Below are 14,880 nucleotides of genomic sequence, written 5' to 3'. Positions count from 1 at the left end.
TCCGTGCTGCTAAGTATGGAAAGTATAAACGGGAACAAACTTTCATCTATTATTCTGTTTCCATTAAAGCCTTCATTGTGTCGTCCTTAAAGCACATTAGCCCTTACTGAAGTTGTTTGGAGATGGCTTAGTGAATACATTTTTGTGCTGCTTTTTGGTCCATGTGACTGTGGTTTTGCAAGAGTTACGCTTGGGCATGTCCCAGACATAAGAACTTTCCTTCCTCCGGCAATTAAATACCCCGTGCCATTGGCAGCACGGCCTGCTGCGTCTCTCTTAGGGACAGTGTCCCCAGGTAGTATCCCCACACATCACCAGCCTCCATCACCACCTGCCTTGCATTGATCACAGAAACAAAGAAGTAATTCCATATCAAGAAAATAATTTTTCTCACATAGATACACATCTCTTTATTCTTCTTTCATCCCTTCTCATCTCCAACATTCCCCAGTTATTTAAGGAAACCTTTCTTCTATCTCAGCCTATTTCAGTCTACTTGTGAGTGCCTTCTGCACCCCCCCCTCAAAAAAAGACCTTTCTAATGTCTGTTATATGTAGAAAAATTTCTAGTGACAGATCTAAAATAAGAAATAGGAAGGCCAAAAGTTTTGATGCAATAGGAGAGAAAATGAAGAACTAGGGGCACCCATCATTCAAACCACCAAATATATTAATATATATTTTAGAAAAAATATTTTCTACTATTTTTATTGCACATATGTAATGTTAAGTGATTGGGGTTAAACAGGTTTTTTTTTTTTTTAAGACGGGAGTTTCACTCTTGTCGCCTAGGCTGGAGTGCAGTGGTGCAATCTCTGCTCACTGCAACCTCCACCTCCCAGTTTCAAGCGATTTTCTCTCCTCAGCCTCCTGAGTAGCTGGGATTATAGGCATAGGCATGTGCCACCACGCCTGGCTAATTTTGTGTTTTTAGTAGAGATGGGGTTTCACCATGTTGGCCAAGCTGGTCTTGAACTCCTGACCTCAGGTAATCCGCCTGCCTTGGCCTCCCAAAGTGCTGGGATTACAGGTGTGAGCCACTGCGCCCGGCCTAAACAGGCTTTTAGCAGGTTTGTCTTAGAATTGAGTATAGTTTGTAATTTTTTGTTTAGAGAAATATTTTCTAAGTTTTTATTTTGTTTTGTTTTGTTTTTTGAGACAGAGTCTTGCTCTTGTCACCCAGACTAGGGTGCAATGACATGATCTTGGCTCACTGCAACCTCCGCCTCCTGGGTTCAAGTGATTCTTCTGCCTCAGCCTCCCAAGTAGCTGGGATTACAGGTGTGCACCACCACACCCGGCTAATTTTTGTATTTTTAGTAAAGACGGGGTTTCACTGTGTTGGCCAGGCTTGAACTCCTGACCTCAGGTGATCCATCTGCCTCGGCCTCCCAAAGTGCTGAGATGACAGGCGTGAGCCACCACACCTGGCCTATTTTCTAAGTTTTTTAACAAATTAATTTTGAGACTGCTTCCTCTGTTTCAACAAAAATGCATTAAAAACCTACTGTGTGACAGGCTGTGGCTAGATCAAGATGAATAATACCAAAAAGTAACTCATTGGTTAGAGGGGAGAAGAAACGTGCACCAAGAGTTCCAGTACCAGAGCTTGCTGCTCAGTGAAGCTGCAGGATGCCTGTGTGGCCCCAGGAGGGAGGGACGTGCTGCTGCGGCTGGGAAGGGAAGTGGGGCAAATCTGCCGGCATAGTCCCTACCCAGAGCAACTAGGTGATGGGGTTTTGTCAGATCTCTTCTATTAGTCACCTGTGACCCCGCAAACCTTTCCAAGTGGTAGGTCACCAGATTCTGCTGCGTGCACTGGGTTTCTAATCAAGTGGATTTAGAGTTCAAACATCTTTGGCATAAAAAGGAAATACATAAAGACAACCCTTAAGGGTTCACAATAAAAACTGATTTACTCCCTCCTATCTATAGATTACAAATTGAACACCCTGTAACCATGGCTAAAATTGTCATGATTACTCAACACACAATTAAGGCTGGGCGCAATGGCTCATGACTGTAATCCCAGTGCTTTGTGGGGCTGAGGCAGAAGGATTATTTGAAGCCAGGAGTTCAAAACAAGCCTGGGAAATATAGTGAGATCCTGTCTCTACAAAAAAATAAAAAAAAAAAATTAGCTGGGCATGGTGACACTCACCTGTGGTCCTAGCTATTCGGGAGGCTGAGGCAGGAGGATCATTTGAGCCTGAGAGATCAAGCTTGCAGTGAGCCATGTTCACGACACTGCACTCGAGCCTGAGTGACAGAGTGAGACGCTGTCTCAAAAAAGACCCCCCCCACACACAATTAAACATAATATTGAATATGACAACTAGCTAGAATATTTCGTGGAATTAAAAAGAAATGCTAACTGGCCGGGCATGGTTGCTCATGCTTATAATCCCAGCACTTTGGGAGGTCAGGAGTTTGAGACCAGCCTGGCCAACATGGCAAAACCCCATGTCTACTAAAAATACAGAAATTAGCCTGGAATGGTAGTGCATGCCTGTAGTCCCAGCCACTTGGGAGGCTGAGGCAGGAGAGTCACTTGAATCCAGGAGGCGGAGGTTGCAGTGAGCCAAGATCACATACAGCACTCCAGCCTGGGAGACAACAAAAAAAAAAAAAAAAAAAGAAAAGAAATACTAACCCTGGCAAGGTCTAGAACTGTTGTATTAATTTTGAAACATGGGAGTAAATATAGACACACTGATGGTGCCTTTGACTTTCTGCTCCCCCAGGCTCCTCAGTGGTTGGAAAGTGATTCTTGTCAGAAATGTGAGCAGCCATTTTTCTGGAACATAAAGCAGATGTGGGACACCAAGACGCTGGGGCTAAGACAAGTGAGTAGCCACTGTCGAGTCATCGCTGGCTTGATTGTGTATTTCACTATTTGCATACTTCATCTGGGGTTTTTTTGAAACACACTTTGTTTTTGCAAATGCTATTAATTCCTACATTTTCTGTGTCTTTATCATTGTGTGACTAACAATGAGGAAGACCTTTCCCAGGGCCAGTAAGACTGTTACCTCACTTTTCCATTGCTTGTCCTGTATTGGAAAGGCAGGGGTGCGTAGAAAATCCTGAGAGCCTATTTTTAAACAGATAAAAGATCTTTCAGTTTAAGACTATTACTTATTAAAGTCAGTGTTTTATGCTAGCCAAGAACAAAATTAGAATAAAGTCATACAGTTATATACCTTATGCTGTCACAAACAGATAAAAAGTAATAATTTAGTCCTCACTTGAATGCCTGATCCTATGAGTTTTAGATTATTTTGAATTGTTCCCTTATAAGCATACCTGGAATATTTTTATTAAGCATGTTTTGAGTATTTTTTAAATTTTTTAATTAAGGAAATATGTTCCAAATAGCCTGTAGATTTCAAAGGTGCTGTTAAAGGATTCTTGTAATACTAAAGTTCTACAAAAAAAAAAAAAAAAAAAAGCAGGTAAGTAAAAAAGAATGCTGATTTTATTCCTTTTATTATTGGTTGCATCTCTATGAGCGATTAGCCTAAAGTTTGTATGTGTTAATAAACTTTTTTGGCCCTGCATGGTGGCTCAGGCCTGTAATCCCTGCACTTTGGGAGGCTGAGGCAGGTGGATCACCCGAGGTCAGGAGTTTGAGACCAGCCTGGCTAACATGGCGAAACCCTGTCTCTACTAAAAATACAAAAATTAGCTGGGCGTGGTGGCAGACGCCTGTAATCCCAGCTACTCAGGAGGCTGAGGCAGGAGAATCACTTGAACCCAGGAGGCGGAGGTTGCGGTGAGCCAAGATCACGCCACTGCACTCCAGCCTAAGTGACAGAGCGAGACTCCATCTCAAAAAATAAATTAATTAATAAATAAAATCTAAAAAATTTTACTCACAGAGGTACTCCACAGTAAGGTCTCATATGAGACTGGCAGGCAAGAAGGGAATTATTAGTGCTCAGACCATTATAAAGCTCTGAAATAGCACCTGAGTTCTGTTTGTCATTAGCCAAGTTCTCACAATGCATGGCTGATGGTAATTAGTGCAGTATAATTAATAGGTGAAGTATTCCCTACTTCTAAAGGAAACACAGAGAAATGGATTTTACTTCCATTTATTAACAGTTAACAGAAGAGAGAAGAGGTGCTGGTCACTAAACTTTTGGCAGTAAAAGAATATGTCAAAATCAGTAATAATAATTGGACTATTTTGTAATGTTCTTGAGGCTTATTTCCAGAATCACAGTTTGAGAGATTTTAAAAAATAGCAAAATATATGATTATGGGCATTAGTTTCTTAATGAGAGCATAGTGCATGTAAAACTTATTTTAGACCCGGTATGATGGCTTATGCCTGTAATCCCAGCATTTTGGGAGGCCAATGTGGAAGGGTGGCTTAAGCCCAGGAGTTTGAAACCAGCCTGAGCAACATGATGAGACCCCGTCTCTATAAAAATAAATAAATAAAACTTATTTTAAAACCCTTTAGGCTGGGCATGGTGGCTCACACCTGTAATCCTAGCACTTTGGGAGGCCGAGGCAGGAGGATCACTTGAGCCTAGGTGTTCAAGACCAGCCTGGACAACATAGCAAGACCCTGTCTCTGCAAAAAAATCAAAAGATTAGCCAGACATGGTGGCAGACACGTGTAGTGCCAGCTACTTGGAAGGCTGAGGTGGGAGGATCGCTTGAGTCTGGAAGGTCAAGGCCGCAGTGAGCTGTACGCCATTGCACCTTTGCATTCCAGTCTAGGTGACAGAATGAGACCCTGTCTCTGAAAAAATAATAATAATAATGCCTTTTTTATGATGGAGGAATAAATTTTTCTTTCCCTAAATCTACAGTGATTAGGCTCCTAAATGAACTAAATTTGGTGTTAATAATATTGTTTGTTAACATGTAGACAGATAATATGAATGAATGAAAAGCGACATTTGACCAGTACAGCAAAGTTTTTTGGAAATCCTTGACTAGTGTCAAAATTGTCTATCTTACGAGTGTTAATTGATACATTGAATTGGGGTGATTGCAATTTAAGGCATATCCTCCCCGCTCCTGTTCCCCTACTCTAGAGGGAAACCATGTGCTTTAAAGCAAAAGCTAGGCCAGGCACTGTGGCTCACGCCTGTAATCCCAGCACTTTGGGAGGCTGAGGCAGGTGGATCATGAGGTCAGGAGTTCGAGACCAGCCTGACCAAGATGGTGAAATCCCATCTCTACTAAAAATACAAAAATTAGTCAGGCGTGGTGACAGGCACTTGTAATCCCAGCTACTTGGGAGGCTGAGGCAGGAGAATTGGTAGAACCCGGGCGCCAGAGGTTGCAGTGAGCCGAGATCATGCCACTGCACTCCAGCCTGGGTGACAGAGTGAGACTCTGTCTCAAAACAAAACGAAAAACAAAAAGCGAAAGCTAACACCCTGTTTTCCTCCTCCCGGTCACCTGTGAAGCATCACTGCAGGAAATGCGGGCAGGCTGTCTGCGGGAAGTGCAGCAGCAAGCGCTCAAGTTACCCAGTCATGGGCTTCGAGTTCCAAGTCCGGGTTTGTGATTCTTGTTACGACTCCATCAAAGACGAAGAGTGAGTGTTTGCATATTTTTGTCTCATTCCTCTTATTACATCTGTCTAATGGTTCTCTGAAATGTGAAGAGCTTCAGAAGTGATAGGGTATGTTTAGCCATGTGTTTGTTTATCCTGAATTTCCTAAGCCATTTTATTTGTTGTTTGTTTTTTGAGACAGAGTCTTGCTCTGTCACCCATGCTGGAGTGCAGTGGCGTGATCTCGGCCCACTGCAACCTCTGCCTCCCGGGTTCAAGCGATTCTCCTGCCTCAGCCACCCGAGTAGCTGGGATTACAGGCGCCCCCCACCACCTGGCTAATTTTTGTATTTTTAGTGGAGATGGAGTTTCACCATGTTGGCCAGGCTGGTCTCGAACTCCTGACCTCAAGTGATCTACCCACCTCGGCCTCCCAAAGTGCCGGGATTACAGGCGCGAGCCACCGTGCCTGGCCCCTAAGCCGTTTTTGAAGAGAGGACCTGCCCTAGCTTTATGACTTAAGACCATGACTATGCATCTTAAGTTGCCCCTCTGACTGGGCAGCTTTCTCCTGAACACAGTGAGGAATGCTAAGTTACATGGTCCAGTAACTGAGTGGACACCCTGAGCCTCCGCATCCCACTGGCTGCTATGCAGGGATAAGTCCATGCACCTGTGGATGGCAGTGGTTGAGCTGGTTCTCTATAAAAGTATCCAGTGCCCAGACCTTTGTTCACACATGCATGTAAATTTACTGGGAAAACTCTAGAGACCAATGTTCTTTCTTCCACAGAAATCTGGCCTAGCAGTCTATTCTTAAATTGCTCTTTGTGTGTAAGACACATCTGTTTGATACCCCACTCTGCCCTGACTTTTAGGCAAATCCATTAGGACAGAACCACTATTTTCTTTCCTTCCCTTTGAATCATCTTTTAAAGCAGCAGAGGCAAATGTTGGCAGAGGTCCATATTGGAAAGCTAGTGCATCACGACTGGTGTTGGTAAACGAACTAGTGATGGGATTGGGGCAGCTGGGCTTTGAAGCGGGTGCTGTAAGAGGCACTGCTCCTGTGCATGGCAGAGGTTTCAGGGAAAACGGCAGCTCTCTGATGTTTTGCCCATGCTGTATGATTTTATTCAATGCAGTTCTTCTTTTATATTGAAGATTCTTGTTTTTATATCTAGGAATGTATCAGCCTTTCCAGTAAAAAAAAAAAAAAAAAATCAGTTATTTTGGGAGTTTTATAAAACAGTCTTGTGATTTAACATGCTTTCTGTCATCATTAAATTATAAGGTTAGTTTTCAAAACCAGAGCCACAATTTTAGGAGCAAATTTTAACACTATTATCATAAGCATTTACTTTTTTTTTTTTTTTGAGACTAAGTCTTGCTTGATCACCTGGGCTGGAGTGCAGTGGTACAATCTCGGCTCACTGCAGCCCCCACCTCCCAGGTTCAAGCGATTCTCCTGCCTCAGCCTCCCGAGTAGCTGGGATTACAGGCGTGTGCCACCACACAGAGCTAATTTTTATATTTTTAGTAGAGACGGGGTTTCACCGTGTTGACCAGGCTGGTCTTGAACCCCTGACCTCAAGTGATCCACCTGTCTCGGCCTCCCAAAGTGCTGGGGGTACAGACATGAGCCACCGCACCTGGCCATATTTGCTTATTTTATGTTGCTAAAAAAGCTTACCCCACTAGCTCTAGGTACAGTCAAGTAAATTTTCAGTGATCTCTTTTCTCTTGTTAGTCGGACTTCTCTAGCGACCTTTCATGAAGGAAAACATAACATTTCCCACATGTCCATGGACGTTGCCAGGGGACTGATGGTGACCTGTGGGACTGACCGCATTGTAAAGGTAAGCTGGCTAATTGTCTGTCAGCATCTCAGTTGAGATAGCCTATTACCATGCTGTGAATGTGCAGGAGACAGTCACTCTTTCTGATTGGCAAGCTTTATAAGCAAATGATTGCAGTTTAAAACCTTGAGTAACAAATTGCTTGCCTCTGAGTTTCCATGCACTCATTGGTGGTCAATCCCAGTGGCACCTCCCTCTGCAGTGTCTGTCTGGCAGAGTGAGTCTGGCACCCTGTATATCCCTATGGGTGGAGTTGACCTCTGGGTTCTCCCTTGCTGGCCTGGGCCCTCACCCCTGACCCATCTCAAGACATTCCTACGCTTGCCAATGTTCCTTTTCATCCTGGGCAGAATGCGTCCTCAGTATAAGGAATAACCACACATTTTAACAATTAAATCCCTGGGTCACTAACACATAGATTGAAATGAAGTGTTTTATACTTAGTACCACTCTTTTTTTTTTTTGAGATGGGTCTTGCTCTGTTGTCCAGGCTGGAGTGCAGTGGCACAGTCACTACTCACTGCAGCCTTCACCTTCCAGGCTCAAGCAATCTTCCCACCTCAGCCTCCCAAAGTAGCTAGAACTACAAGTGCCTGCCACCAGGCTTGGCTAATTTTGGGGGGATTTTTCTTAGAGATTGGGTCCTACTGTGTTGCCCAGGCTGGTCTCAAACTCCTTGGCTCAAGCGATCCTCCCATCTCAGGCTCCCAAAGTACTGGGATTATAGGCATGATCCACCATGCATGGCCTAAGTACCACTCTTCAGTGGTGAAACTGAGATATTCTATATTCCTGATGGGCTTTTCTAAAAAAAAAATTGAATTTATACTAAAACATTATTATGATGTAATTTTTATGTGTAAAGACACTACCTATATGCTTTATTCACATTTTAGTGAACTACATTGTTTTATCTTTCTGAAAATCTTTTTGTTTGAGACAAGGTCTCGCTCTGTCACCCAGACTGTAGTATAGTGGTGTGACCTCGGTTCAGTGCAACCTCTGCCTTCTGGGCTCAGGTGATCCTCCCACCTCAGCCTCTTGAGTGGCTGGGACCACAGGCATGTGCCACCACACCAGGCTAATTTCTGTATTTTTTTTGGTAGAGACAAGGTTTTGCCACGTTGGCCAGGCTCGTCTTGAACTCCTGGGCTCATGTGCTACACCCACCTCGGTCTCCCAAAGTGCTGGGATTACAGGCGTGAGCCACCGTGCCCAGCCACCTGGCCTCTTTCTATAAATCTTAAGGAGGTGTTATGAAAGAGGAGAATGAGAAAATTCATTAATTTGACACCTTTTCAGGTTTAACAGTCGTTTGTTTGTCTGTGTTGACTCTTGCCATTAGACCTGGTTATCACTGCTGCCTTTTCTGTGTTTCTTCCTTCCTTGTAGATCTGGGACATGACGCCTGTGGTGGGCTGCAGTCTGGCGACTGGGTTTTCTCCACACTGATCTGAGAGCTGGGCGGCGTCCACACCTAAGAACAGCAACTCCACCAAATGAAGTCCCTCTCACGCAGCTTCACAGTGCTGTCTCGTGAATGGACAGTAGCCACTTACAAACAAATCAACATTTTTAAAAAGAAAATGTAAAGGTGTGTTTTGGGGCATTTGTGGAACCTACCCATGGGGACTAATATGGAAAAGGTCTATCCGTAGTGGTTCCCTGAAGACTGGAATTACTTCAGCAAAACTTCCCCATGAACAGCTAATGTGTAGTGAAAGAATGAGCTAGCAAGTGAGTTTTAGCGGGGACAAAAAATCAAACAAAAAAGTGATGCTTAGAACCTTCTCAAAGCAGTCACAAGTACAGACACTTCACTTAGCCTAGGGGGCCTTCCAGGGTTCTTGTGGCAGGAGCTGGGGGAGGGAAGACTTGTTCTCTCTTTCTTGAGGGGTGGCATTAGGAACTTACGAAACCAGAGACCTTTCCCGATGACTTGGCAGTATGTGAATATCCTCTACACTTAGTTATTGATAAACTTCTTAAAGAGATCTGTTATTTTCAGGTAGTGCCATAATCTGCACTTAGCATTGGCTTGCTTCAGTTGTTTCTCTTCCCAGCCAGTATGCCACAGGTGAACTTTCGAGGTTGTCATTAAGTAAGTTGTGAAATTTCTGTAATAACCAAGGCAGTCCACATTCTTCCCTTTCCCCCAAATTCCTAGGGCAAAACTTTTTTATGGTGCTGTTAACATGGGAGTCACACAAGCCGCCTGACTTCTTCTCATTGCCATTAGTAATGACTGATGGAAAACCCAGCCACCATTGTGATGCGAAATGATCAGTCTGTTGCCTGAAACAGCCCAGTCCTCTGAACTGAAACAGCATTCTACTTCTTGTTCCAAGATGAGTCTCTGCAATATTCTGGCAATTTAATATACCCCCCACAAAAGCACTCCACAGCTTTTACACTATTTTGACTTTGAGTTATAACTGGTATTATTCATGTTTTCATAAAAAGAAGTTAGTGACCCAGAGCTATAATCATCCATCAAGTCTTCCACAATAATTCCCAACTCGTAAATTGCTTTCCTAACAACTAGCAAAAGCTATTGTTCATAATGGCATTTCTAAAGCTTTTGGGCACTGTGTACCAGGATGAGGAAGAGAAGAAATGAGGAGCCTGTCTTTTAATATTCCAGTATTTGTGTGTTTGATTTTTTTTGACAACAGTACATATATCTGTTTCTCTAGGGATATGGAAGTAAGTGGAGAAGGGCCTACCTTTTTAAAGGACAAATATAAAAATAGATAGCAACAGCATCTTTGCTAATCTTACTAATGGATATTGATTAAAAAAAAAAAAAACCTCAGTACTGCATCACTGTGTTGGGATCATACCAAGACAATAGGGTCATTCCATATGATAAAACTAAAGGACTAAATTTGTTTTATAATGACGTCTTAGAGGGACTGAAAAGTTTAAGGAGGCAATCAAACTAAAATGTCTTAATGGCTGTGTGACACACGTAGGGAAAGGAAAGGGGGTCAGGCACATCATGTACTGGAATGATCTGCATTAAACATTGACTTGTCTTCAGAAATAAGACTGAAGGGTTTTGTTGTTCCTTAGAGTTTTCGTGTTACATCACCTAAAGAGATTTCTTTTAAAAACTTTCTAGACTCTTTGCAAAATGTATATTACTAACATAGTTTGGAAGAAAAATTGAGTAGTGGTAAGTTTTGTTCAAGCACAATGTTGAATGTTAAGCTTCCTGTATTAATTTTAGTTCAGTTAATGGTTCAGCCCATACAAAGGTGCTATCCTAGGGATTTTATGAAGTCCTGAAAGGAAAATAGAATATGATCAATTCCTTGCCCTGTGGAAGAGTGCAGAACTGTGGTTTTGTTTTCCTTTGACTTCTGTAAAATGTGACCGTTTGACATCTGTGGTAGATTGAACGGAATATCACAGCTGCTGAGTTTACTCCATAGCTTTCAAACCTTTTTTATTTTAAGAAATTCTTGAAAAACGCTATGTTCCATGGGAACATAAAGTTATTATAGTGCCTCCTAAGGGGTTAATATAAATCAAGGAGGAAGTTTATATTTAAGGAAGAATTGGAGTGACGTATCTTAGAAAAGGAAAGGCTGATGTTTCCATATAGCTTGCTCTCCACCAGGCCTATCATTTTTCTTTTTAGAGACAAACATGACAGGCTAGTCTTGTCTCTCTCACATGCTAGGTAGCAAGTGGGGTGATATTTTTATAGAAGTGGGCAAAAATTATTTTCTCAATTTTACTGAGTAGGCACAGAAGAAAAGTACAGATAGGCTGATGGTTATTGCCTTATTTTGACTGCATTTCTCTTAAATGGATCATTTAAATTAGTTCTTCAAGTAACAGTTTACTGGTCGTTCCATTCCTGAATATGCAGGCTAATTTGTACAGATAGGGATTAAGGAATACAGACTATTAGAGAAGATCCTTATATTTACATCTAGTATATATGTGGTAAGGAAATGCCAATTCTTCATTATAAACAAGTTTTAAAATTGTTCTTTCTTAGTTCAAATGATAGCAATACCCCTATAGCATTAGGTAGAAACAAATTGTTCATTACATCGTAAATCTCTTTACTATGTCCTAGCTCTGTCCTGCTACCTAAAGGATATAAAGAAATACTATTGCTCTAGAATGTATTACTTTGTTCTCCCATGAAAGAATTCAGTTTGTTAGTACCTATATTTTTAAACTGGTGAAACTGACCCAAATATGTAATAAATACCATAGTAGCTCAGACCCAAGGAGATATTTTTCTAAAATCAGTTTTCATTAAAGTACTTTCTACTTCCGTTATTGGATGTGGTATCTCCTAAAGTGTAAAAAAAATCTGTTACTATATAGTGATAAACCATCTGCTCATCGTAAGTGTAAGGCTTAACAAATAAGTAATACATGCTATATTTATTCAAGTGTCTATTGCTTAATTGTTAATTGTGAGCAGATTTATTGAATGCCTATTCTATTTTCTGCAGTTTACAATACAATAACTCTTTGAGTAAGTTGAAGTTTAATTGTGCAACAAATTTGTATTAGAGTCCAATTTAAAGTGTTTTTCTCTATAGCCTTTTTTGACTGGAGAAGCAAGGGGTAATGTTAATTAGTACACTTTGTTGTTGTACTAGCTATGTTTCTATAAGATATGGTGCCCTGTGTATCCCAGAGATGCTAGAAAACTGTTCTTTGCTCCTATTTGTGGGTTCTGTTTTTGTGGGTTTTTTTTTTTTTTTTGAGAAAATGTACACAATAAAACATTCCTTGCTTGTTACTGTGTTTGCCTAATATCACTTTTGTTGTAGTCAGCCTGGACGTAGGGCAATAACAGTAGCAACCATTTATTCAGCACCCTCTGTGTGCTGGGTGCTTTCACTACATTATCTTACTCAATCCTGGCAACACTTGGGCAAGGCATCATTCCTCCGATTTTACAGATGAGAAAACCAAGAGAATTTGTGTTATTAAGTCTGCCTTTCTGTCTTGAAAGCACATGCCTTCTTCCTGCCTCTGGCCTGAATGTGCTAGCATGTCATTTGTGCTGTCTGTAAGGGTGGTGGGTATTACTATCTCTGCTGCTTGAGGTAGCAGTCAGCATAGTGCAGGATATTTAGGCTGTCTGACTACACAGAGCTATCTAGTGATAACAAGATCAAGCTCTACTTCTCCTCAGCAGCTCAGTTTTGTGAGTGAACACGTGTGGTTCAGACCCAGAAGAACTGATACCTCAACTAAACCAGAGATTGATTTAGAAACTAGAAAGGCAGTGAATAGTATGTTTTTCAAAATAAATATGGCTTTCTTTTCTCTCATCATCAAAATATTATCTTATTATAATAAAAAGAAAAGGAAGTTGGGCGCGGTGGCTCACGTTTGTAATCCCAGCACTTTCGGAGGCTGAGGTGGATCACGAGGTCAGGAGTTCCAGACCAGCCTGGCCAAGATGGTGAAACCCTGTCTCTACTAAAAATACAAAAAATTAGCCAGGCATGGTAGCAGGCACCTGTAATCCCAGCTACTCAGGAGGCGAGGCAGGAGAATCGCTTGAACCCGGGAGGCGGAGGTTGCAGTGAGCTGAGATCGTGCCACTGCACTCTAGCCTGGGCAACAAGAGCGAGACTCCATCTCAATAAAATAATAATGATAAAAAAGGAAAAGAAAAAGATAGAACCAAAAAGTATAAAACAAGTTGTTTTTAAAATCATCTCATCCCACCACCTGGAGAAAACACCATTAAACTTATCCTGTATATCTTTCCAATGTTTTTATAAATGTCTCCGTACATATGTAACACACACTTAGAGATACATTGTTTTAATGGGACCATACTTGTTTTCCCACTTGATACATTATGGATAGTTTGCCCGTGTCAAAAAGTAGAGCTCCATGTTAGTATTTTTTATGGCTGTGTAGTTGCAGTAGACATTTGCTCCTGCCATCATCTGGACACATGTTGGGATCCCACGTCTCCATTTGAGGTCAAGAAAGGCCCTTGTAACTTGCTTGAGCAAATGAAACATGGGCAGAAGCTCTTTACTGCAGGTGAGGCTCTGGTACCATGACACTTTCTTCTATGCCCCTCATGAAGCATTTGTTGGTGAAGTGTGACGCTAAGCCATTCTACAGATCACAACCGCTCTAGGACTGCAGTGGACTTTGCATGATCGAGAAATAAATCATTGTTTTAGCCCACTGTGGTAGGGGTGTGTGGTGTGTGTGTCAGGGATGGGAGAGTGGCTAGGGATTTGTGTGTGTGTGTCTTACAGCATAATACTAGCATGTATAGCAGTATCCCATTGTCCTATGTGGTTAAATCATCATGCATTTTAGCAATCTCATAAAATTAAGATTATATATGTTTAGATTATCATTGTAATTAAAACACTAAATATTTTTAAAATTTTTACATTTAAAAATATACAAGCTCAGCATGCTTATATGTTTATCTTGCCCACTTTTCCAATTATTTTCTGGGAATAAAGTCTTAAAAAGTGGGAATTGCTAGGTCAGAATATGCATGTTATTAAGTGTTTTATTGTTATTGATAATATCCTCACAGTATTGCCAAGATTTGAATTTGTGTTTTTGGATAGGCAATAAAAAGGTATCTCTTAGTGTCTTAATTTATGGAATGGCAGTTACTTTACGTGAAAATAATATCAATTTCCCAAGTAGAAAACTGGAAATTCTGAGGCCAAAGTCCAACCTCCTTTTCTAGTAACCCTGTACTGCAAACCAATTATTTACTTCCTATATTCTCTAAAGACCAGTGATTCTTAATTAGTGTTTTATGATACCGTATTTTCTTTATTTTGAAATTTTTTAAAAAATTTATACTTTAAGTTCTGGGATACATGTGCAGAACATGCAGGCCTGTTACATAGGTATACACGTGCCATGGTGGTTTGCTGTACCCATCAACCCATCATCTACATGAGGTATTTCTCCTAATGCTTTCCCTTCCCTAGCCCCCCACTCCCCAACAGGCCCCAGTGTGTGATGTTCCCCTCCCTGTGTCCATGTGTTCTCATTGTTCAACTCCCACTTATGAGTGAGAACGTGCAGTGTTTAGTTTGCTGTTCCTGCGTTAGTTTGCTGAGAATGATGGTTTCCAGCTTCATCCACGTCCCTGCAAAGGACATGAACTCATCCTTTTTTATGGCTGCATAGTATTCCATTGTGTATATATCCCACATTTTCTTTATTCAGTCTACCATTGATGAGCATTTGGGTTGGTTCCAAGTCTTTGCTATTGTGAACAGTGCTGCAATAAACATACGTGTGCATGTGTCTTAATTCTTTCTAGAAAGTACATTTTATTTTTTATTTTTTGAGATGAAGTCTGACTGTCACCCAGGCTGGAGAGCAGTGGCGTGATCTCGGCTCACTTCAAATTCTGCCTCCCGGGTTTAAGTGATTCTCCTACCTCAGCCTCCTGAGTAGCTGGGACTACAGGCGCATGCCACCATGCCTGGCTAATTTTTATATTTTTAGTAGAGA

At 41.5% G+C, this 14,880-nt stretch overlaps 1 protein-coding gene across 1 annotated transcript in view; it reads left to right on the top strand.

Annotated features, from left to right (window-relative positions):
* Window positions 1-12,154, top strand: part of WDFY1 (WD repeat and FYVE domain containing 1) — a 69,782-nt gene extending 57,628 nt beyond the window's left edge. Inside the window, exons 9-12 of the mRNA XM_031008597.3 lie at window positions 2,745-2,846; window positions 5,433-5,563; window positions 7,272-7,380; window positions 8,773-12,154. Coding sequence (XP_030864457.1) covers window positions 2,745-2,846; window positions 5,433-5,563; window positions 7,272-7,380; window positions 8,773-8,832 — 402 coding nt within the window. The 3' untranslated portion in view covers window positions 8,833-12,154. The remainder of the gene's footprint in view (window positions 1-2,744; window positions 2,847-5,432; window positions 5,564-7,271; window positions 7,381-8,772) is intronic.
* Window positions 12,155-14,880: the final 2,726 nt, after the last annotated feature.

This window comes from Gorilla gorilla, chromosome 11, assembly GCF_029281585.2.
Source record: "Gorilla gorilla gorilla isolate KB3781 chromosome 11, NHGRI_mGorGor1-v2.1_pri, whole genome shotgun sequence".
In the NCBI taxonomy this organism is placed as follows: Eukaryota; Metazoa; Chordata; class Mammalia; order Primates; family Hominidae; genus Gorilla; species Gorilla gorilla.
This window is presented reverse-complemented; position numbering and strand designations above follow the sequence as displayed.